The sequence below is a fragment of the Danio aesculapii genome, chromosome 2 (genome assembly GCF_903798145.1).
Source record: "Danio aesculapii chromosome 2, fDanAes4.1, whole genome shotgun sequence".
Classification (NCBI taxonomy): domain Eukaryota; kingdom Metazoa; phylum Chordata; class Actinopteri; order Cypriniformes; family Danionidae; genus Danio; species Danio aesculapii.
The window spans coordinates 44,503,548-44,528,129 of record NC_079436.1 but is presented as its reverse complement, the minus strand read 5'-3'; the positions used below and the strand labels follow the sequence as shown (position 1 = coordinate 44,528,129).

The 24,582-nt window shown below is 38.7% G+C and overlaps 1 protein-coding gene across 1 annotated transcript in view; it reads right to left on the bottom strand.

The window, feature by feature from the left end:
• The window catches only part of kcnab1b (potassium voltage-gated channel subfamily A regulatory beta subunit 1b), a 104,214-nt gene that overhangs the window by 59,880 nt on the left and 19,752 nt on the right, over positions 1 to 24,582 (bottom strand). Inside the window, exons 2-3 of the mRNA XM_056480499.1 lie at positions 20,948 to 20,991; positions 4,280 to 4,317 (exon numbers count right to left, since the gene is read on the bottom strand). Of these exons, the coding sequence (XP_056336474.1) occupies positions 4,280 to 4,317; positions 20,948 to 20,991 (82 nt within the window). The remainder of the gene's footprint in view (positions 1 to 4,279; positions 4,318 to 20,947; positions 20,992 to 24,582) is intronic.

Here is a 24,582-nt window from a genome sequence, read left to right as displayed (position 1 = left end):
TGATGTCTTCACTGGCATGCCTCTTTCGCAGAGCCTAGCACAAGACTTTAAAACAACTTTTAAATAGCATCACCAATTCCACTGCTCTCATATTGTGTTTCTGCATTCAGCTGTGCTTCTTTTCCCTAAGGGGCCATTCACACAGAACATGTTTTTGCCTTAAAAAACATGAGACACAGACAGCGGAATAGGAAAGGTCTCGAGATGCATTTTCAGTGAGCAGATTATGGAAAAAAAAAGATCCAAGATGCAAGCTGAATGGTCAGAGAGTCTGTCTAGCATGTTTAAAATAGCAGTGCAACTTTGATACAAAAAGTATTACCAAGGTCACACTTTATTTTAAGGTACAATTCTCACTGCTGATAAACTATGACTTTTGCCTCAAATTCCTAATTTGTTGGGTATTTTAATAGTTATTAAAGGAACACTCAACATTTTTTTTTTTAAATATGCTCATTTTACAACTCCCCTAGAGTTGAACAATTGCAGTTTTACCATTTTTTAATCTATTCAGCCAATATCCGGGTCTAGCAGGAACGCTTTTATCTTAGCTTAGCATAGATCGTTGAATTTAATTTTACAATTAGCATCTCACGCAAAAAGACCAAAGGGTTTAGATCATTTTCCTATTTAAAGCTTGACTCTTTTGTAGTTATATTGTAAGACTACATGAAAATGAAAAGTTGCATTTTTCCATAGAAATATAGTTTCTATTAGGAAATGTACTCTCTTTCCGGCATATTAATCAAGAAACTTTGCTGCAGTACCATGGCTGAAGCAGGGGCAATGATATTGTTTGCAGCTTCATTCTGAGTCAAGCTTTAAATAGGAAAATAATCGAAAGTCTTTGGTCATTTTGAGTGAGATGTTAATGGTCTAATTCGATTCAATCATCTACACTAAGCTAAGCTAAGCTAAGCTAAAAGAGCCCTAGATAAATCCAGAAATCAGTGAATAGATTCAAAAACTGTGAAAACTTAACTGCACTGCAAAAAAAATGTTAGGTTCCACACAATTCCTTCATGTTTTCCCAACACAAATCGATTATGTTAACTTAATATTTTTTTACAAATTTAAGTGGATTGGACATAAAACAATTAAGTTGTCCTAAAAAAAATCTCAAGAATTGTGCTGTTTAACTTTTTTTTTTAATTATGTAGTTCGAACTAAGCAGCAAAATAATTTTTTTGAGTGTATTTAATTCTAGAGAAGTTATAAAATCAGCCTATTTTCAAAAAAAGTGAATTTTCCTTTTAAGGTAGTAGTTAAAAGGATAATGTGTTTGCTTTAATTAACTTCGTTTATGTCAACAGGTTCCACACAACTGAGCGAAGTTGCATATAACAATGTTTATTTCTATAAACCTAAATTAATTACATGAAGTTACGCAATTTTAATAATGTTTTCGTCAATTTAACAATCCTATTTTTGTTTTAATGTATTAAGTTATAGTAATAAACATACTTATTCAAAATTTCATACACCCACAAACAAATAATCGTTGGTGTGAGTTAATTATGACATTTTCATTTAGATTTCCCTTTGAACCAACAAGATTAAATCACTTTAATTAAATTAACTTGAGAATATTACTTAATAGCTGTTTACTTTTCTTATATCAATTATTTCTAATATGACAATTTGAACAAAGAAAATTTTATGTTAATCACTAAAGTTCAGTGTATTAGGTAGGATTAGGGGTGTAGAATAAGATCATGCAGAATACACTGATTTACAATTTTTTTTAAGGTAAGTGGTTGCAAACAATTTATCTGGGCTGAATTTAAACAAGCAAATTAAAATTAAGAATGTTCAACTTAATTTGTTGGTTAAAATTCTGCCCATATAAATTGTTTGCAACCACTTACCTTAAAAAAAATCCAATGAATGATTTTTTTCAGTGCACTTTATAAGTACTATACTGCAAACAATGAAGGGTTGATGAAACACTAAAAAATTAAGTTGTCCCAATAAAATCTCAAGAATTGTGTTGTTTCAGCTCATTTTAAATATGTAATTTTAACAAGAAACAAAAATCTTTTCTTTTTAAGTCTAATAAACAGCCAAAATCTAATTAATAGGCAGGTAATAGTCCACTAGTTATTAGTGAGGGTTGGTATATAAACTACTAAAGTTTGGAGCAGAGCATCGGTTTTATCTTCTGCACTGCAAAAAATGATTCATTGGATTTACAGCATTTTTTAGGGTAACTGGTTGCAAACAATTTACAGAGCTCAACATAAATGAGTACACCCCATTTTAAAAATGAGTATTTTTATCCATTTCTCAGTCAATATAGGTCATATTTTTTGGTGCATTTGAACAAAACGTACTATTAAACGGATATATTTATTAAAAATATTTTAGTCACCAAACATCTTCTGAAACAGAAAGATAAGACATTTAAAATCATGGAAAATATTGGAGAAACAAATTACAAGCGACAAAAATTATAACTTTTTTGTTTCTCTTTAATTTAGTTTTTTTGTTTGTTTTTTTCAACATAAATTTGGGTGTACTAATTTTGTACCATTATCATAATTTATTTTGTTAGATTAGCTCCAGATTTGGCTTCAGTACTGACTAATGTAATGTATATGAACAAATATTGCACAGCTTCCAAAAGAAAATATTAATTTAAACTAGCATGTTAGCATGAATTTAGTATGAATTAGTATGTTGCTAGTATGTTTATAGAATGAATTAGCATGTTTGCTAGTATGATTAGTATGGTTGTTAGTTTGCTTTAGTATGTATTGGTATACTGTTAGTATGTTTCTAGTATGATTAGTATGTTGTTAGTATGTTTTTAGTATGGATCAGTATATTGCTAGTTTAAATTGGTATGTTGTTAGTATGTCCAATGTAAAGTCAATGGCAGTTTTTTACAATGGAAGTCTATGGGACAGTTGCTAGGGTGCCGTAAGTGGATGCTAGAGTGTGGCTTGTAAGTTGAAAGGTCATCTGTAATTGGAAGATTTGTAGAGTTAAATGAGCCCAACCTTAAGTCTGTATGACAGCCTGGTGCAAAGTTATGAAGTCACAAAGTTTGGTTCAATGTTAAGTCAATGGGACTTTTCCAGTTTTTCCGGGTCAGTTTTCTGAAAACTGTAAGTTGGATCAGTTAGAAAATATATAGCATCCCGAGTCAGACCAGTTTGGAGGTTTGGTATTAGTTTGGTTGTGGCAGTATGAATGGTATAGGAGGAGATGCATATAGATATTAGTCTCAGAAGAAGAAGAAGTTTATATAGTACAACAGTATGTTGGCTTTCTCAAGCCACCATAATGAGAGATTTGTGAAGGGTGTACTCATATATGTTAAGCACTGTACATTGGCTGAATTTAAACAAAGAAATGAAGCTGAACATTACTAAATTTAACTAAATCTAATTTGTTAAAATTCAACCCATATAAATAGTTTGCAACCAGTTACTTTAAAAAAAGTAGTCAATCCCTTTTTTTTTTCGTGTGTAACTGCTGCAGTGATACGATGCTTTTCATGTCAGAATTTGATCTTGACGTTGACATGCTGGCTTTAAAACAGTCTCTCTCTTGCTCTCTTTGATGGAGAGCTGTCAGCATTGATTGACAGCAATCTGTTCTGTCAGTGTAGTTGTATATTGGCAAAGCGATGAGGGAAAACCGTCTGCTCGCCTGCTGACGAGATGACTTATGACACGAGGAACGGGGACGTCCGCTTTGGCATGATTTGATTGGACAAGAGAGATGATTGGACAATAGAGGAGACTCCGCCTCTGGGGGAAAGACAGGCCTGTCGTGGAAGTTGCTGCCACGGGGACTTTGGTGATGTAAGAAGCGCTAGTATTTATGTGCATTTGCCCTGGGTGAGTGTCAGAGAGGGGCACTGGCAGAATGATGTTATTGTTTGAATAATGAGGAAGACCACCGCATGATGTGTCTACGAGCCTTCCTCTCTGCCAAAACTGTCAACACGGAACATGCTGATCCCCACTAACTCTGCCCAATTTGTGCTTATGGCTAGAGTCGATTTAGAAATGGGAATTATGGGTAAAATCCTAAAAATATAGATGATTCATTCCCTTTGTATACACTGTGTATTGCATTAAACAATCATTTATTTTAAGTAGAGACTCCTTTTTTATATTTCACACTAAGAAAAAAAATGGTTCTTTGAACAGCTCTTCGCTGAAGGGATCTTTGGGGAAAGCCTCCTTTAGAAATGTATTTTTGTTGAAAATGTATTTCATAGGAGTTATGATAATTTTCTGGACTGAATACAATTTGCGATACTCACCTCATCTGAAATCTGTCCCCCAAATGTCACCCATGTCCCTGAGAGAGAAAGAAAGAGAGGAAGAGTGAGTCAGAGTTTATCCAGTAAGTGAGTTTATTTCAAGCAGTGTTTTTGTATAAAGCCAGATCAGTCTCAAAAATAATACATTTACAAAATATAATTCATACATGCACAGCACAATTCACATTTAAAAAATCCAATTTGTCAATTTGTAAACACACAATTTGTGAATTCAGAAGTAAAAATCATAAATATTTGAGACAAATGAATTGAGTGTATTTTTGAATCACGTTTTGAATTCATGAATTGGATTTATGTATTTATAAATCCTGTTCTGACTTCACAAATTGGATTTGCGTATTTTTGAATCGTGTTTTGAATTTAGAAATTGGGTTTGTGTATTTAAAAATCCTGTTTAGAATTTGAATTTAGTCATTGATGTCCATACTGAAAATAACTTCTTTTATGTTCAGCACAAAAAAGGGAATTCAAAGATGTTTGAAACAATTGAAACAAAGTTTGAAACAAAATTGAAAAATTTTTTCATTAATATTCAATACTTTTTTCCATTCTAAACTGTATATTGCTACACTAAAAAAAAAAAGATTTTTGCAAAGTTGTTGCAAACAATTTATATGAGCTCAATTTAGTCAAATTAAATTTAGTAATGTTCAACTTAATTTGTGAAGTATTTTTTTTATTCAGCCCAAATAAATTGTTTGCAACCACTTACCTAAAAAATGTAGTAAATCCAATGAATCTTTTTTTTTCAGGGGACTGTGAGATATATTTTGTCATGATGGCAGCTTGCTTAACATTTGTATGTACATTTCTGCTTGTCAGGGCAGATTATGTTTGTTATGTATTTAAATGAAATTTCTGAACAAAAATGTATAACACAGAAAATCATCTAAAATAATTCTAGACTCTATATAGCTTTATAGTTTTGTACCCAAAGGCACTAAATGGAGGAAAGTCACATATATCATGTCGCATATTTTAAATCTCAAATCCAATGTCAGGCTGGCATCAGGTTTATTTCTACAGATTTTTTAAAATGCTACTTAAAAAGTACTAATGTTTCTGTTGCTTTAAATCCACAGATATAAAACTTATGTAGTATTTATTATTATAGTATATTGTTAATAGAAAATTGTATGCAAGTAAATGATTCCTGTTTTAAATATGCCTGACAATATTTCTTGGTATATAAATTATTGTTACACTGAATTATATTTTTAAATAAGTGTCTTCTGTAAATCATAGTAAAAACTTTAAACGTCCCGTGGGTCCTGTGAAATTAAATTAAAGTTTTTTTAGATGTCAGTATCAATATGTTAGCTTTAAGGATATTCATATGCTAGTGTGCCACTTTTTAAGTTTTAAACCTCATATATATATATATATATATATATATATATATATATATATATATATATATATATATATATATATATATATATAAAGCTTGCAGTTTGTCACTTCTGCCTATATGGATTAACGATTTTTTTCATGTCACCTCATACTTCCATTTCTCATCAAATGCTCTCTAGTATCTTCCATTCCCCGCCCCCTTCTCACTTGCTTTCATTTGATGTGCTTGAGCTCAACCACTCTCACTGGCAGAGCTGTGATAAAAACAAAACACTATTGGCTGTTTTATAAAAACGGGATGAGTTACTCTATGTCTTCATGTTTCAGTTTTCATGTTTCAGATTGCGTCAAACACTGAATAAAGAAATTTCAAAGCACTTCACAGGAACTTTAAGCACAGAAAAAAAGACAAAATCTAAAGCTGCATTCTAGTAATAAAGTGTTCATTCCACATGTATGGAATTCAGTAGTTCACCTCAGTATACAGTGAAAGAGAAATAAATGAAGTTGACCCTAAAACTGTCCCAGGTTTTCCTAAGGACTCTGTTATTCTTGGCCTGACTCACACTGCCTGCAGTCTTAAGCACCCATGATTCATTGCTGTCAGGGAAAGACTCTGCAGTCACTGCCCCACATCCCTGTCACAATCACTACTATCACCCTAAACCCGGCCGTCTGCAGGCTGAGCATCTCTCCAGCAAACACTGGTGTCTCGCGCTTCCCTATTAGAGCATCCGATGAGACGCCCGACTGTGTTTCGGAGAGAAGGAGTCTATTTAGGATGATCTCTTGGGTTATAGGATAAATGAGGAGTTCGGGAATGGCAGGTTATGAAAAAAAACACAGTCTTTGCATCGTCTTTCTTGTGATTACAAGCATTAAGAAAGATTGGATGAACTTCATTTTTAATTCTTCAACTTCAACCACCAGAGGTCGTTTACTTGTATACCTAAAACCGCCAGCGGAGAAAATGTTCCCATGCACATTAGTACTGTTTTGATATGGCTTAAAGATGTATTGCATCACCATGTTATGCCACTGTCTTTGCTAAGAAATGTCTGTAGTCATGAAAAGATTAATTTAAGTCATCAACTATGATGTTGAGCTGACCCAGGAAACACTTAAGAAATTCAGTGTCTCTAATATCGGTTTTGACATCCATTAATCTTAAAACTAAAACCAACTACTGGTGTCTCAGTGAGTGAAAGGTTTTTTTCTAGCACAGTGTTTCCCAACCCTGTTCCTGAAGGCACACCAACAGCACACATTTTCAACCTCTTCCTAATCAAACACAGCAGAATCAACCCATCAGAACATTAGAAGATACTCCAAAACCTGAAATGAATGGGTCAGATAAGGTAGACTTCCAAAATGTGTACTGTTGGTGTGCCTCCAGGAACAGAGTTGGGAAACACTGGTCTAGTAAAACACATTATGTTAAAACAAGCAGCCTCATTTTGTTGAACATTGCAGATAACAAATCTACTAGAGGGCGCTGTCTACATTTTGAGAATTTAAAATATGTTACTTAGGGTACGTTATGTTGTACGTTTTAGAAACACATCCTTGTACCTTCATGTTCTGACAGTGTCGGAAGATTTCAGACACTTTCCTGCAATGTGGCTTCTATTATGACGAGTAAAAAAACAATTGAACGTCGAATCTAATGACGCAATCAGCACAACAACTTCAAACCACCATAGAAAAATAACTAAACTGCCGAAATGAGTAAAATTAGCATTACAGGTTGTTTTCGTTTGCTGTGAGGTTTACTGAACATGTCATGGATTCATAACATCAAACTCCAGATGAGTCTGGGGTGTGTGTGTTTTTGGTGCGTCTTGATTTTCGTTTACTCTGACATAATGACTACTGAGAACTTAGAGCATGTCAACTCTCCCATTTTTCCCGGGATTCTTCCGTTTTTTACAGTTCTATCCTGCAACCATCCTGTAAAGGTATTTTTCTGTATTTCTCCTGTATTTTCAGCCTTTCTCTGAAGAGTGGCAATAAACATACACAACCCATACCGCCGAACCACCAGGGGCCGCCCCTTGCTCTTAAATGTGAGCCTGTTCTGTGCTTTCGTTTTATTTAGGCATGAAAACACTTTGAATTAAATATAAAAATTGTGGGATTTCCTTTCCTTTTCATTACGGTTGCCGTCGCCCCTCATATGCAATCCTCAAAACAGTCATATAGCAGTGCGTAACTGTCAGCTGATGCGCTCCATAGTGATAAATAGACGCTGTTTCCCAAACTGATTCTGTACACACGATTTGAACAGAATGCATGTTTGAACAGACATATACACATGATTAATAATATTAACATCTAAAGATGTCGATCTTGGTGCTTTTTTTTTTTAAACAAATTTTTCACAACTAATTTTGTCCTAAATGAGCCTAAAGAATCGGATTAAGATTTCATTACGATTTCATTATAACGATTTTATTATAACGTTAGATGTGTGCATTTCTAAAGTGACACCTGTTATTTAATGTAATCAAACGAAAAATCTACATAAATGAGATTCATTTGCTGCTCTTTAATCAGAATGTGTAAGTTACAGTGAAGAAAAGATTAATGAGATTTGATAACTTGATTCTATTTCTTTATAATAGCTATTAATTTTAATAAGCTGAACTGCTTGCTAATTAATTTGCTGCTAATATATACTATTTATTTTTTTCTTTTGTAAATAATAATAATAATAAAACATATTACTGACCATTTAACTGTTTATTTACAATGAAACTGCTCAAGAAGAACATATTTATTAATTTGGGGATTTTTTTTAGGGGGATAAACCCTTATTATGATGGGCATATCTCTTATTTTCATATCCCAATGTTGACAGTATGACTTAGAGTGTGACATAAAGATCATGCTTGTACTCTCTGCCAAGCTACAATGGTAAAGGATTATTAAAAATAACACAATGTGAGCCAATGATGGGTTGACTACACTGGATCTGACACTATAACGCTGCTCCACAGAAGCATGGGGAAATAGTTTTTTTTTCACGTTTTGGTCACTACTGCTTTTCTGTTATTGCAGATCAACTAAAATGAGTATTTAGAGTCAGTGTAAAATCAAAGTGTTCAGTGTTTATTTTGCTGGCGCACATTGTTATTCTTTAATTGATCAATTAATCTGTGTAATCCACAGGAACAAAATTGTTTTGGTAATCTTCAATTAAAGTCTGATCATTAGTTTCCGTGTTTGGAGTGGCGGTCCTTCTCTGTTGGCGTCAGTTTGACAGCTTTACCCACAATATTCTTATCCATGCCACTCTTACTGTTAGTTTGCTACAAGGGAAAGATGCACAAAAAGAAAGCCCCGCCCCCTACTCAATATTTAATTTCCATTGGAAGTACATCAACTTACTGAAATAAAGGTCTCAGCAAAATTCGGTTTACATGGACTTTACGTATTTTAGCCTAAATACCAGCAGTGTGCATGAAAAATGTAAGCTATCAAACACACATGCAGAAGTTTACATCAGGGGACACACATCTGTCCTGTCAACTTAATCTTAGGCCACGTTTACATTGTCAGGTCTTGAAGCCCAGTCCCGATTTGTTGCCTATATCTGATTTTTCCGTTTACACATTCTTTTCATTTAACCCATATCTGATTCATGTGTTTACACTTTGTCGCAATGCATCGTGCATGCTTAAAGGTGGGTTCTAGCATCTGCGCCACATTAGCCACGATGGAAGAAATTGTCTTGCTTTTAGCTCTGCGGAATATGCGAAGTTCACCCAACTTTAAAAGGATTTTAAGGAGGAGGAGGAGGAGGAGGGAAAGGGCCGTGATCGCTGCTTGAGCCTATGGTTTATATGTGGTGTCCTTCACCATTCAGAGGAGTTTGTGGGTACGAGAGAGATCTCAGGTCTGATGGGAGCAAATTATGGTGGGCTTTAATGAGGAGCAGTGGGTCCAAAATTTTAAGATGAGCACACTCATGCTCTTCCTTCTACATCATTAAACCGTGGAGAAGTACCAGATTGTTGAAAGTTTAATGATGTACAAAACGGAATGCCTCAATAAATCTGATCTGGCTGTTTACATGATAGCTGCATTGTCACATATCCGATTTATATCTGATTTAATTTACACATATGAAGGAGGCCTGAAACCGATCTCCGAATATCCGAATGCATGCATTTTTTTCGTGTTTACATGGTCATAGAACAAATCCGATCTGTGTCACATATGAAAATTGGAATTGGGTAACATTTAACTGGCAGTGTAAATGGGGCCTTAGAAGCAAAGCATTATGCAAATGTGCAAACTATTAGCCAATGATATTAGTGGGCGTTTACTTAGAATCTTCAATTCACCACACTTATTCAAACAGTGTGTTTTGCTGAGGGGTTGAAATCACCCTAAACCCACCCATCTGTACCAGCAAATACTGGTGTCCTGCGCTTGACCATCAGAGCATCAGAAGAGACAAAACTGTGTCAGAGTGAGGAGCATGTGAAGAGTGATCAACAACCAAGCGCTCACGGATTGTAGGACAAACGAGGAGACGATGTGGGCGTTTGCAAGTGTTACGTTCCCTTGGTGACACCAGCGCAGCAATGAGGAGCATTTGGCGCCTTTCTAGTGTTTCACACATGACGTAACAGTGCTCGTTCTGCCAGATAACTTTATGTGCATGGCTTCAGTGAGCAACGCTGTGCACCAAGGTCTTCAGCAGCTCATCAACTGAGAGAAGCAAAGGGATAACAGGATCTTTCAAGCCTAAGCCTGGATCTCCTCGTGAATACTGTGTTGGATCAGATTTTTTGTCAGTCAATACTGATCCTAAACAACTTGCTCACTTATTTACAGTCAATTGTGGGATAAAATAGATCACTGTGTTATTACTGCATCAACAAATTATTTTCATTGAACAAGGACTGAATCCAATAAATTAAAATATTAGTCAATGGTAATGTAAGTAAACTCATCGTGCAGTTTTTTATTATTAAGGTATAACAAAATTCAAAACTACTACACTACCTGACAAAAGTTTTGGCAATAACAAGAAATAACAGAAATAACAAATAATAATTGGACTTCTAGTAGATCATTTGGTATCAGAGGTGGCTTATATAAAGGGCAAAAGCCCCTAGATTACGCTTATATTTCCAAAATAAAATATGATTTTTAATTTTTTTTATTAGGACAGTAAGGTCTTGTCACTTAACAGAAATAATGTATAGTATAGAATATAAAGTCATGATGCAGTGGAAAAAGAATTAGTATTGTGTTTGAATCCCATGAGCTTGGACGACTGCCTCCATACATCTCTGCAAGACTCAAATAAGGTATAATTAAAGTCATCTGGAATGGCAAAGAAACGGTTCTTGCAGGACTCACAAAATTCATCAAGATTCTTTGGATTCATCTTCAATGACTCCTTCATCTCACCCCAGACATGCTCAATAATGTTCATGTCTAGTGACTGGGCTGGCCAATCCTGGAGCTTGTTTGCTTTCAGAAACTTTGATGTGGAGGCTGAAGTATAAGAAGGAGCGCTATCCCGCTGAAGAATTTGCCCTCTCCTGTGGTTTGAAATGTAATTGGCACCACAAATGTATTGATACCTCAGGCTGTTGATGTTGCCATCCACTCTGTAGATCTCTCACACGCCCCCATACTGAATGTAACCCCAAACCATGATTTTTCCTTCACCAAGCTTGATTGATTTCTAGAAGAGAATCTGGGGTTCTAATTGGTCTTTTGCAGTATTTGTGCAGTACATCAGAAAAATCTACCTTCTGCCACTTTTCCAAATGATTAACTTGAAGTCAAGTTATTATTTGTTGCTCTTACAACCAAGATCGACGACAAGACTTTTGTCAGGTAGTGTATAAATTATTTTTATTATTATTATTATTGTTATTATTATTATTAGTAGTAGTAGTAGTAGTAGTAGTAGTAGTAGTATTATTATAGTTTATTTAGCATTTAATTTCTACATAAACAAATTATTATCACTGAACACAAATTTTTGATTGACTGACAATCTATGATTTGTACAGATTTTATTTTGTTTGACCAATTTTTTATAGTTTTACCCTGGTTTTTTCAACAGATATTATACTTAGTCATGCAGGTCATTATGAATTGGCTTGTATTGGAAATGCATTGGTGTATTTATAGTTATTACATTCATGTATGTCGGTGTAAAAATGTACAATTGAAGAGTTCAGATGCAGAAACCTCTAAGTGCCATCTGGAATTTTCTTCTATGATAAGCATTTTCTCAACCTTTTATTTTTATGTTCAGTTATTTCATATTAAAAGTGATGTAAATAACTTATTCTTTGCCATAAAAGTAAAATTACTGAATCAAGACATAGAAGCCTAAGAAAATGCTAATATTAGAAGAAAATTTCAGATGGTTTTTGCATCTGAACTCTTTAATATATTTATTTTAACAACCTGACACACTCCGATTGTTATTTTACATCTTCACTGGCTAAAATATTGAAATATGTCTGCATTTAATATATATTTTAGATTATTTATACATTCATAAGGATGTCAAACATGTTTGATGCGTGTGCTTCACCATAGGCTTTAAGCAAGCATCACTGACTTTGCTGACATACATGAAGATTATACATGCACATATGCACACACAAGCTCATACAAAACAATTATTGCTGCTTTCTTGGTTTTGTCACGGATTGGCCAGGCTCTTCCACCAACATCACGCACCGAGCACCTTCACCTGAGTATTAACCACGCACAGCTGCACCCTATCACTCCCATTCACTATATAAGCACACACCTCACTTCACTCATTGTCCGGTCTCGTTCCTACGAAGCGGACTCTGAGTGAACCACTTCCTAGGTTTCACTCCCCTACGATCTCAGCAAATATACTTACCTTATCTCTGTTTTCATTCCAGTCTGTCCAGTGTTCCAGTTGTCCTGTCAACGTTGTGTGTCTCGTCAGTCTGTCTTCCCCGCAAGTCCTCTGGTGTGTGCATTCGGTCATCCTTCTGTGTCTGTCATCCCATCTGGCAAAGAGAATCATCAGTTCATCCAAACTCCATTTCAACTCTCAATCATTATCCAAATTACTCTGCTGTTGTAATAAACCTCATTTATACTTACTCCCCTTGTTTGTCCGTCTGCTTCCGTAACAGAAGACCGGACCATCAACTACCAACAGCATGAGCACTCACGATCCCCTTCAGGAGTTGGTGGATTCATTGAAGAGAGTGCTACTACCATCTGCTCCACTTCCCGAAGCACCACCAGCACCGAGCACTTCTTCACCGTCCACCCACTCATCCAGTCCCATGGCTCGACCAGCGCCCTACTCTGGCGGGGCGGAGGAGTGCAATGGATTTCTCCTACAATGTTCTCTGGTATTCACTATGCAACCCGAGTTATACCCTACAGATCGGTCCAAAATCGCATTCATCATCTCCCTTCTCTCTGGGTCGGCTCTTCGGTGGGCTGAAACCATCTGGCAACAGTCTGGGCCGGTAACAAATTCCATTCAGTCATTCACCCAATATTTCAAGGAGGTTTTTGGTCGCGCGGATGCCGAAGTAGCAGCTGGAGAACAGTTATACCATCTCAAACAGGGAGCCATGTCCACTCAGGATTATGCTCTCAGGTTCCGAACTCTGGCTGCTGCTAGCGGGTGGAATGAGCGATCTCTCCTCACAACCTACCGGCTCGGACTAGAGCCCAGCCTCCGGTTACAGCTAGCCGCCCTCGACGACACGATGGGATTGGAGAAGTTCATCCAACACTCTCTGCGCTGTTCCGATCGTCTGAGGGTCTACCAGCATGATTCTCCACCGGTATCCCAAGCACTCCTCCGTTCGCCAGAGCCAGCCGTCCCTCCAGAACTAGAACCCATGATCATAGAATCTGGTAGACTCACAATCACCGAGCGACAGAGGAGGCTGACCCGGGGTCTGTGCATGTACTGTGGTGCCAAAGGACATGTCAGGCTGGACTGTCCTATTCGTCCAGCACGCTCTGTGGTGAGTTTGTTCAGTTCTCCCATTGAAAAAATGCATCCTCTCACCACTAATGTCCAGTTAACTACCACTTCTGTCTCAGTTTCAGTCACAGCCCTCATCGACTCCGGGTCAGCAGGAAATTTCATCTCGCACGCCCTCTGTCGCCGACTACAGCTTAACACCGAAGCCTCGACGCACGTCTACCAGATTCAACCCATAACCAACAATATCCATTCTCAGGCACGTATCCATCGAAAATGTGAACCCGTCAATCTCCAAGTAGGACTGCTCCACAAAGAGGAGATTCAATTTCTGGTTCTGGAGGGTGCATCGATGGATATCATCTTAGGGCGCCCGTGGCTGGTGAAGCACGATCCCATCCTCTCTTGGGGCACAGGAGAGATTAAGAGATGGGGAGAAGAATGCAGATCCAGCTGTTTTCCCGATCTACCCTTACCAATTCAACGACCCCTTACCGTCTACGTCACGTCTGTCGAAAGTCCTGTCGAGAAAATATCCATTCAGATCCCGAAGATCTACTCTTCATACGAGGATGTGTTTTGCCCCAAGAGAGCTTCCCAGCTACCTCCACATCGGCCATGGGACTGCGCCATAGACCTGCTTCCAGATGCTCCTATGCCCAGAGGTAGGATCTACCCGTTGTCCCTTCCGGAGACCAAGGCAATGGAGGAGTACATCCATGAGGCTCTGAGTCAGGGATATATCCGTCCATCCACGTCACCTGCTGCCTCAAGTTTCTTCTTCGTGGCTAAGAAGGATGGAGGGCTGCGGCCATGTATCGATTACAGAACCCTAAATCAAGGTACAGTCAAGTTCCGGTATCCCCTTCCTCTCGTCCCTGCGGCCCTGGAACAACTCAGATCCGCCAAAATTTTCACCAAGTTGGACCTCCGCAGCGCCTATAACCTGGTGAGAATACGTGAGGGGGACGAGTGGAAAACTGGGTTTGTGACCCCTACTGGACACTACGAGTACCTGGTCATGCCCTATGGTCTGGTTAACGCCCCCTCCGTATTCCAAAACTTCATCCACGAAGTTCTCCGGGAGTTCCTCCATCTCTTCGTCATCGTATACATAGATGATATCCTGATTTACTCCCGGAGTGAGGCCGAACATCGCCACCACGTTGCGGAGGTCCTGAAAACCCTCAGGAAACACCGCCTGTACCTCAAGGCTGAAAAATGCTCCTTCCACTCACCATCTGTTCAGTTCTTGGGGTACATCATCGATCAAAGAGGGGTTCGTATGGACGAGGGGAAGGTCACTTCCGTCATCTCCTGGCCCGAACCAAAGACCATAAAGGAACTCCAACGTTTCCTAGGATTTGCGAATTTCTACCGACGTTTCATCCAGAATTACAGTCTTATCACCGCTCCGCTCACCAACCTGTTGAGAAATAAACCCAAAGCACTACCCTGGCCTCCCGAAGCCGCCGCAGCCTTCCAAAACCTAAAAGAATCCTTCACTCAAGCCCCACTGCTGACTCATCCTGATCCTGACTTGCCGTTTGTGGTCGAAGTGGATGCATCGACCACCGGAGTGGGAGCCATCCTGTCCCAGTACCACGGTATTCCTTCATTACTCCATCCATGTGCCTATTTCTCCCGGAAGCTCAGCCCGGCGGAAAGGAACTATGACATCGGAAATCGAGAGCTTCTGGCCATCAAGCTCGCCCTGGAGGAGTGGCGACACTGGTTGGAGGGGGCCAAACATTCGTTCCTGGTGATCACAGATCATAAAAATCTTCAATACCTAAAAGATGCTAAAAGACTCTGTCCTCGTCAGGCCCGTTGGTCATTGTTCTTCTCCAGGTTTCAATTCTCTATCTCCTATCGACCAGGTTCAAAGAATATCAGAGCAGACGCACTTTCCAGAATTCACGACCAGCATGAAATTATTGAGACACCGGCCAAGATCCTTCCCGATCAGATCACTATCTGTCCCATCCAATGGTCCGCTCCTACAGTAAACGCCACTCCAGAATCCAGAACTCCGCCGGGCTGTCCCCCCAATCGACGCTTCATCCCTGAAAACCAACGGGTAGATCTCATTCATTCCAGCCATACATCTCTGGGCACAGGACATCCTGGGGCCAACAACACCCTCTCGCTGCTATCCCAACGCTTTTGGTGGCCGAACATGGCGAGGGATGTGAGAAGGTACGTCCAAGGCTGCAGAGAATGCGCTATGTCGAAGAGTCCTCGCCATCTACCTACTGGTAAACTCCATCCCTTGCCCATCCCAAACCGCCCCTGGTCACACCTAGGAGTTGACTTCATGACAGACCTCCCATTGTCTGAAGGTAACACCTGCATTCTAGTCATCATAGATCGATTCTCTAAATTCTGTCGTTTGATTCCTTTGAAAGGTCTACCCACAGCCCTAGAGACCGCCGAAAACCTGTTCAACCACGTCTTTCGAAATTTTGGGTTACCAGAGGACATAGTCTCGGACCGAGGACCCCAATTTATATCCAGACTATGGAAAGCATTCTTCAGACTCCTAGGTGTGACCGTAAGCCTCTCGTCTGGCTATCACCCCCAAACCAACGGCCAGACAGAGAGGAAAATTCAGGAAGTGGGGCGGTTCCTCCGGACCTTCTGTCACGGTCACCAAAACTCCTGGAGCCAGTTTCTGGGCTGGGCGGAATACGCCCAGAATTCCCTGCGGCAACCTACCACCGGACTCACGCCATTCCAGTGCATCTTAGGGTTCCAACCTCCACTCTTCCCCTGGGATGGCGCACCATCTGATGTCCCCGCAGTGGATTACTGGTTCCGGGAGAGCGAGAGAGTCTGGGACGATGCTCATCACCATCTCCAGAGGGCAGTACGCAGAACAAAGGAGGTATCTGATAAGAGGAGGATTCCAGGCCCCATCTATACTCCAGGACAAAAGGTCTGGCTCTCCACCAGAGATATCCGGTTGCGACTGCCCTCCCGAAAATTAAGTCCCAGATTTGTTGGTCCCTTCACCATTCTGGAACAGGTCAACCCCGTCACATACAAATTACAGTTACCACCACAGTACAGAATTCACCCCACATTCCACGTGTCCCTTCTAAAACCCTTTCACGATCCTCTGATTCCCTCCACAGAGCCTGGCCATGAAGAGGAACCTCCTCCCCCCCTGATGTTAGAAGAAGGGGCCATCTACCAAGTCAAGGACATCCTACGGTCCCGGCGTCGTGGTGGTCAGCTTGAATACCTCGTCGACTGGGAAGGATACGGTCCAGAAGAGAGGTCATGGGTCTCCAGATCCGATATACTAGATCCCGCACTTATGGAAGAGTTCCACTCCAATCACCCAGAATTTCCAGCACCTCGAGGACGAGGTAGACCACCACGACGTCGGAGGTTCAGGCCCTCAGGAGCGGGCCCTGGGGAGGGGGGTAATGTCACGGATTGGCCAGGCTCTTCCACCAACATCACGCACCGAGCACCTTCACCTGAGTATTAACCACGCACAGCTGCACCCTATCACTCCCATTCACTATATAAGCACACACCTCACTTCACTCATTGTCCGGTCTCGTTCCTACGAAGCGGACTCTGAGTGAACCACTTCCTAGGTTTCACTCCCCTACGATCTCAGCAAATATACTTACCTTATCTCTGTTTTCATTCCAGTCTGTCCAGTGTTCCAGTTGTCCTGTCAACGTTGTGTGTCTCGTCAGTCTGTCTTCCCCGCAAGTCCTCTGGTGTGTGCATTCGGTCATCCTTCTGTGTCTGTCATCCCATCTGGCAAAGAGAATCATCAGTTCATCCAAACTCCATTTCAACTCTCAATCATTATCCAAATTACTCTGCTGTTGTAATAAACCTCATTTATACTTACTCCCCTTGTTTGTCCGTCTGCTTCCGTAACAGGTTTCCACTGAAAGCTGTCCACATGTATTTAGTAAAGTGCACGTCTGAAGCATTCAAATCCTCTCAGCCTGCAGTGCTCTTGTTGTGTTTGATCAAGTGGGTAATGTTTGTGACCTGGTGAAATGACCTTTGGCCCTTAAAATTAGCAGCTACAAGCGGTGAAAGGTGAGTTGTAGCAATTTCATCACCAAAACCTCTTAATCAATAACCACAAGCGTTAATTAGACAAAAAATTAAGCTAAAAGACTGAGTTTTATTCATAAAACAAGGGTAAAATTTCATTCAGCAAAGCTTTTGTGAGCATGTTTGCATGTTCATTTAAAGGGGAGCTATTATCCCCCTTTTTACAAGATGTGAAATAAATTTCTGATGTCCCCAGAGTGTGTATGTGAAGTTTCAGCTAAAAATACCGCACTTTTAGTGCCTTTTAGGTTTTGATGCTAACTGTGTCATTTTGGTGACTGTCGCTTTAAATTCAAATGAGATTATGCTCTTTTCAAGAGGGTGAAGCTACAAATGCCTATGTGTCAACATAGCGGCAGATTCAAAAACAAGACTAATTTCCTATGCTAATGAGGGGGTCACTAATGGGTGGGAGTTTCCTCCTCTCATGACACATACAAAGGAAGAATGTCAATCAAAGTGTTTCTGCCGACTGCTTTTATGATGTGTGATTATAAAAAGTTTAATTAATCATTTTTTACTATTAAAAGCTGGTTACATTCACAGACTGTTGTCACACATCTGTATTTAAACCACTTATAAAAGTAATTTTTGCATAATACGTCCCCTTTAATACAGAATAAGCATACAAATAACAATTGGTAATTATAATTTTTTTATTTTTGGAGTGAAACAATGAAAAGCATAATTTTAATTAATTAAGTTTAATATTAACATGGCCTGCTGCCTAATTGAAAATGATTGAACATCACACAATAATCTACAAATCATAGTTAACAAAATATGTGGCTGTTATTAAGGGCCAGGTTTGCTAAAAAGGGAAAATAAGTGATGGAAGTTGAAAGTTCTGCAAGTGAATCTACTGACATTGCACAAAATAAAGAACACTTGCATTGTAGCTCATCTACATAATGTTTAATGCAGCGCAAATTAGGTCACAGAGACAAGCCGAGCCAATAATGATACAGTGTGTGTGATATGCTAACAACACAGATGTAAAATGTTGTTTTTTTGGCATTGAATAATAGCACAATTACTAGTAAACTGATTACCGCAAACATTAGTAGATATTTTTCATTGAAACAATTCAATAAAATACTCATCTCAAAGGGATTCTTTAACAAATGCATGTGCAATACGGTGAGCCCAATATAATCTCATGTGAAAACGTAATTATTTTACATATTGGTGAAAAAGTGGGTAATTCATTCACTCAATTTCCTTCGGCTTAGTCCCTTTATTCATCAGGGGTCGCCACAGTGGAATGAACCGCCAACTTATCCAGCATATATTTTACACAGCGAATGCCCTTCCAGCTCCATCCCAGTACTGGGAAACACCCATACACTCTTACATTCACACACATATACTACGGGAAATTTAGTCTATTCAATTCACCTAAACCGCATGTCTTTGGACCATGGGGGAAACCGGAGCACCCCGATGAAACCCGCGTATTTCATTCATTCATTTATTCATTCATTCAGAAAGGCTCTGAAAGGATGCGTACATGACCGAAAAGCGACCTCCAGGGGACAGTAGCAGATTTAGTTCCACATGAGGTTATTAATTAGCAAATTATATCAATATTACGTGTAAACATTAGGTGTGCAGGTTACATTTTAACCGCGTCACCACGCTTCGATATGCAGTGTTAAGCAATTTGGCTGTTTGCACCAGACGAAACACGACAGAAATATAAATACATTCAGAAGTACAGAATATGCACTCACTCACGAAATAGTACGGTTTATAATCTATTTAATACATTAACCTACTTTAACATTATTAAATGTAGATGCTGAATCACTGACATGAGTTCAATTTCAAATGGTTTATTTTCAAGATCTGAGGTGAACTATCTACTGCTGCTTTCAGTATATGGGAATACATGTCACGTAAAATGGCATTCAAACTCACATTATTGTTAGCATTTAACATGGAATAAATCATATGGGGTTTACCTGAGGTGATTATGTCATCAAGTTTTCTGTTGTTCACCTGTGAGAAGCCTTTTCTACTATATCAATTTGAGGTGTTGGTTAGGACAAAAACTCCTTTTAATATGGAAAATATTCCTTCTTTCGGGTGCTGTGGCTTTTATTTAGAGACACGCTTTAAATCACTCGCTCCTGTCCTCAATCTGGCAACCTGCGCTTTCATTTGTTTTGATCCAGGAGTGCATATATAACTGGATATAACTGAGGACGCGGGTGGTGAGGGAGGTGTCGCAGACGCCGCCCTCTCTATTCTACTGCTCAAGGTGGCCGCCTCTATGGTCGCCTCTATGGACGCGCCGGCCCTGATTGTATTCAATAAAACATCTCTATTAAATCCAATTTGACTCAATCACATATGCAGCCTGGGTGAGCATAAGAGAGTTCTTTTGTTTCAAAGGCATTCGAAAAAAAAACTAAAACATCTTACCCAAACTTTTGAACAGTAGTGTATATTTGGATGCAAGGAGGAGGAAGGATTTGCAACAGAGGAAGTATCGGATCTAAGATAAGAGAGACACCATTTGGAAACGCATTGTGCAGATAAGCCTGAGGCTTTCTTCATGGTGGAATAGCAGCTGTTTGTTTCTCAATGCTCTTACTGAAAGCCTTTAGTAGGACAACAATAAAAATCCAACTCACTTACTTCAGTCCACACCAAACCAATTCAGTTTCCAATGCCCAGTCATTTTCTAAAGAGAGATGCTTTCCTCCTAGAGGCGAAATATAAACTGAATTCTCCAAATGCCATTTCAATGACCAAATACAAACCAAAACTGACCCTAATTCACAAACCACTGGTACTCAGATACAATAAACAATGCTAAGATTGTTTTCTTAACATTACTAGCAGCTGTAAGCCACACTGCCGTTTTTTTCCCCTCAAAGACAAGTCAACAGCAGATTTATACAGTCATTATGTTTGCATTCACAAGGCTTGTTAATGAAACCATCTAATCGTAAAACTAAAAGGGAACAGAGAATAAATTAAGCATCAACCCATCAGTCTCCCACTGCGCGTAGAGTGTGTGAGGCAATTAGAGAGCTTGTGTTTTAATTCATGATTAATTAAACATGAATGGGGGAAGGAAAACATTTTCAAGATCACATGACTCTTCAAACGCATACAGTACCATTGTCTGCGCTTCGTACTGGGTATCGCTGATCAATGATACTTATATTCCGTGTGACCTTTGGGCTCTGTTTGGGGTTTATGAATGCAAAAATACTTACCCAGTCCAAGGCATGACACCCGCAGTCCTGACTTTCCAAGATTCCTGTGGAGAGAGTGAAAAATATGAAAGACATTAAGAAGATTCTAATTAAAATAAGTGTTGCAATTAAAGCATTCTTTCTGTAAAAACATACAAATTGTGGATAATCATCTGATCCAATGTTCTGCTTTCCTTAATGAGTAATGCTGAGAATTATATAATCATAGTAAACACATATCATACTGTATTTATGGGTGATTTCTGTTTATCTACTGCTTCAAATTGAAATAAGGCACTTTGATTTTTGCTCAAACTAGTTTTGATGTTGAAAAGTGAGATTTATTGGCATTTTTAGTAGGTTGAAATAATGGGCTCAATCAGACACCCAGCGTAATAAGGTGCAAGATGTGTTTGGTGCAATTTGTTGCTATTTTCAGACCAGCACATTAGAAATTTTCATGTTTTGGGCCACACTGTTTAAATAGCAAATCCATTTGTGCCACTTTGTGGACTCATGGGTGTGCTGGTCTAAAAAGGAGGTGTGTTAAGGCGCACTGTTGGCGTGTTGCTATTTTGAGGAACTGAAATAGACTGTGTCGCTGACCAACTAAAAGCTGCTCTAAAGTCCAGCACAAAGCATGTTAGCTATGCACCTGTGCAGGTCCAAATGCTTGCACATTGCTGAATACACTCAGGATGTACAGCAATACACAAATATCTTTACATATGAAATACATTTAAAATAAAAGATTAAAATGTTACAAAAATTATTATTTTCTACATAACTATAAAAACCACTACCTCCATGCATTCTTCACCTTTGGGGTTTTTTCAGTTTATTCATGACAATTTGCATTTGTATAATGTTATTATTATTAGTAGCAGGGCTTCATTTGTGCTGGAACAAGCACCTCTGAAATCTGAAATCACCTCATTTTACCGATCCCCCTCCTCACACACACCACCACGCCCCCAGTTCTTCCGTGACTCCTCAAACCTTTTCAGTTTCATCCGCAGCAACCTTCCACCCCCTCCCCTCCTTCGCCCGCTCTTTTTTTGTCTGCAACACCCCAAACACCACCACCCTCCCTGGTCCCACTTCCAGAACAAAATTTTGAAATAGTTTTGAAACAAATCTTTGCGCTTATCAAACTAAATTAAATATGTAGGCTAATGGATGTCTTTATTGCAGTGTGTATAACACCGTTTCCTTATCCATGAAAGTAAAGAAGTAAAGAAAAGAGTAAAAGTGAAGAGAAAGAGAAAGTAAAGAGGCTGAACGGAGGAGGCTTGTTCTTTATCCTCGCGCTGCAGATGGTCTGTTTGACTGTTTTCTCGCATTCAGTTTTTCCACTTACAAAGTCCGCCATGCAAATAGCAAATGCGCCATGGCGCGATGCAACTGACTCTTAAGGGGAACAGGAGAAAAAACTCTGATTGGTTTAATGTACGTTATGCTCAAAACACAGCAAACCATATTTTTCCATCCTTAAAATAGCAAAAGTGGATTCGGACACGCCCTCAATGCTTTTGTGGTATGTGTTTTAGACTGAGCTTAGATTATTAAAATAGAGCCCAATATGATGTCTGTGTTGGACATGTAAATTGCAATAAAAGAACAGTAATTGGCTGCCATTTTACAGACTTATTTCAACATGTAAATTCATGTAATTGCCACAGTATTTAAAAGTAAAATGGTTAAGATAAAAAGTTTCAACAACAAGTTTACAGATTAACCTTGTCAAAAGTCAATCAATACATGAAAAGCACAAAATATGTAAAATGATAATAATAATGTATTTTTTGCATTTTCTATATAATTCTGTTTTTTATAACTATTATTTCTATTACTATATAGGGAAATGGGCAAATTTCCGAAACAAAAAAAGGCAGTGGGAAGTTACATGTGAATTTGAATGACAGTAAGAGTAACTTATATTTAACTCTTATTATTAATTTGATTATTGTGTTTCTAAATGTACATATTTAAAATGGCTGTTGTTTCAAGCCCAATTTTGATAAAATATAAACAAAGTCAAAGACTGATTTAAATAGATTAAAAACAGTTGGATTCATCCAGATTTCACCCAAATATTGGTCCTGACCTGACAGTCTTGACTATCCTGTCAGTGTTTAATGTTTCCCTGTTTGTCCTGTGGGTGTGTACATGGCTTTGACTTAATTTGTGTTGGCCATGTGCTCCTCCTGTTTTCAGTTTGTTTATTTTGTATCCTAGCCTTTACATAGTGTTTCGTCTTGCCTGTTCTTCTAGTTCTCTTGTTTATTTATTGTTTGTTTGTTTGTAGCTACTACTTTCTTTTGTTTGTTCCTAGTGTTTACTTAATTTATTTCGAATCTTTGTCTTGCTTTTATCCTTATAACCATTTTTGTTCCATTTTTTCTGTCAATCTCAGTCTTGTATTAGTTGATTATTAATTGTCTTTTTGATAATTTAATTTCTCTGTTTAAGATTCTAGAAATCTTTATTTCAGTTTTTTCTGTTTTATCCGTTTTGCCTAGTCAGCCTAGTTTCCTTTCTACAAGGATTTATATTTGATTTCATATTTTCTTTTAGATTTAGTTAGTTTTATTATTTTATTGTACAATTATTGCTGCCTGTTTGCTGTCCTGTCTTGTGTCTTTTACTTTTCCAGTCCTATCCCATGTCCCGACTTCCCTAGCCTGCCAGTCTGGAGTTTACATGGCTTGCTCCTACTCCTGGTTGGCTGTTTATTCAGGTGTTTTGTCCCTACCACTGGCTTCCTGTGTTATTACCCCTACAGTTTGGACCTTGTCATCCCCTTGTCTGTCTACTTGTGCCTAATTCCATCAATAAACACCTTTGTTTTGTTCATTGCTGCAACTGGGTCCGCTTTCTTGCAACCAACCCTGACAGAAACAGCATTTTTAAGAGTGTAAAAACAAAAAACTTTCCCAATATGATGCAGACTCACTGAACTGTGACAGGTATAGAAATGAATACACATTGAAATATTACGCACACATATTTTCATAGTAGACTGAATACTTTAATTTCAAAAGTTAAGGGGAAAAACTTTTTTAAAAGAAAGGAGTTTTCTGCTATTTGGTTTCAAAATTACATTCGTGACCTCCCACACTGTGACTATGGAGCATGTGAATAATGGACCTGTTTTTCTGGACCCAGAGGGGGGAGAAAAAATGTAGATTTCTTTCAGTGCACAGAACAATTGAATGCTGGATCCATGAAAAATGTTGTAAGTGTTGCAGCATATCAGTGATTTAAGATAGCTATTACCAGAAAGAAAGAAACACTCACACACACACACACACACACACACACACACACACACACACACACACACACACACGTTTTAATAGCTTTGAAAAAAATACACATGAATCCACACACACACAAACACACACACACACACGCACACACACACACATACACATACACACACACACACACACACACACACACACACACACACACACACACACACACACACACACACACACAATTGTGGCCGGTATTTATGCCCCAAAGTCCTGGATCTTTAGCCTCCCATTTAGAATCATCTTATTGTCCACAATATAAAATACATTAAGCGCAGCTCTATTCTTCGGTGTGTCGATGTGACTTTAACAGCCCTGGTTTCAACATACAGTAAC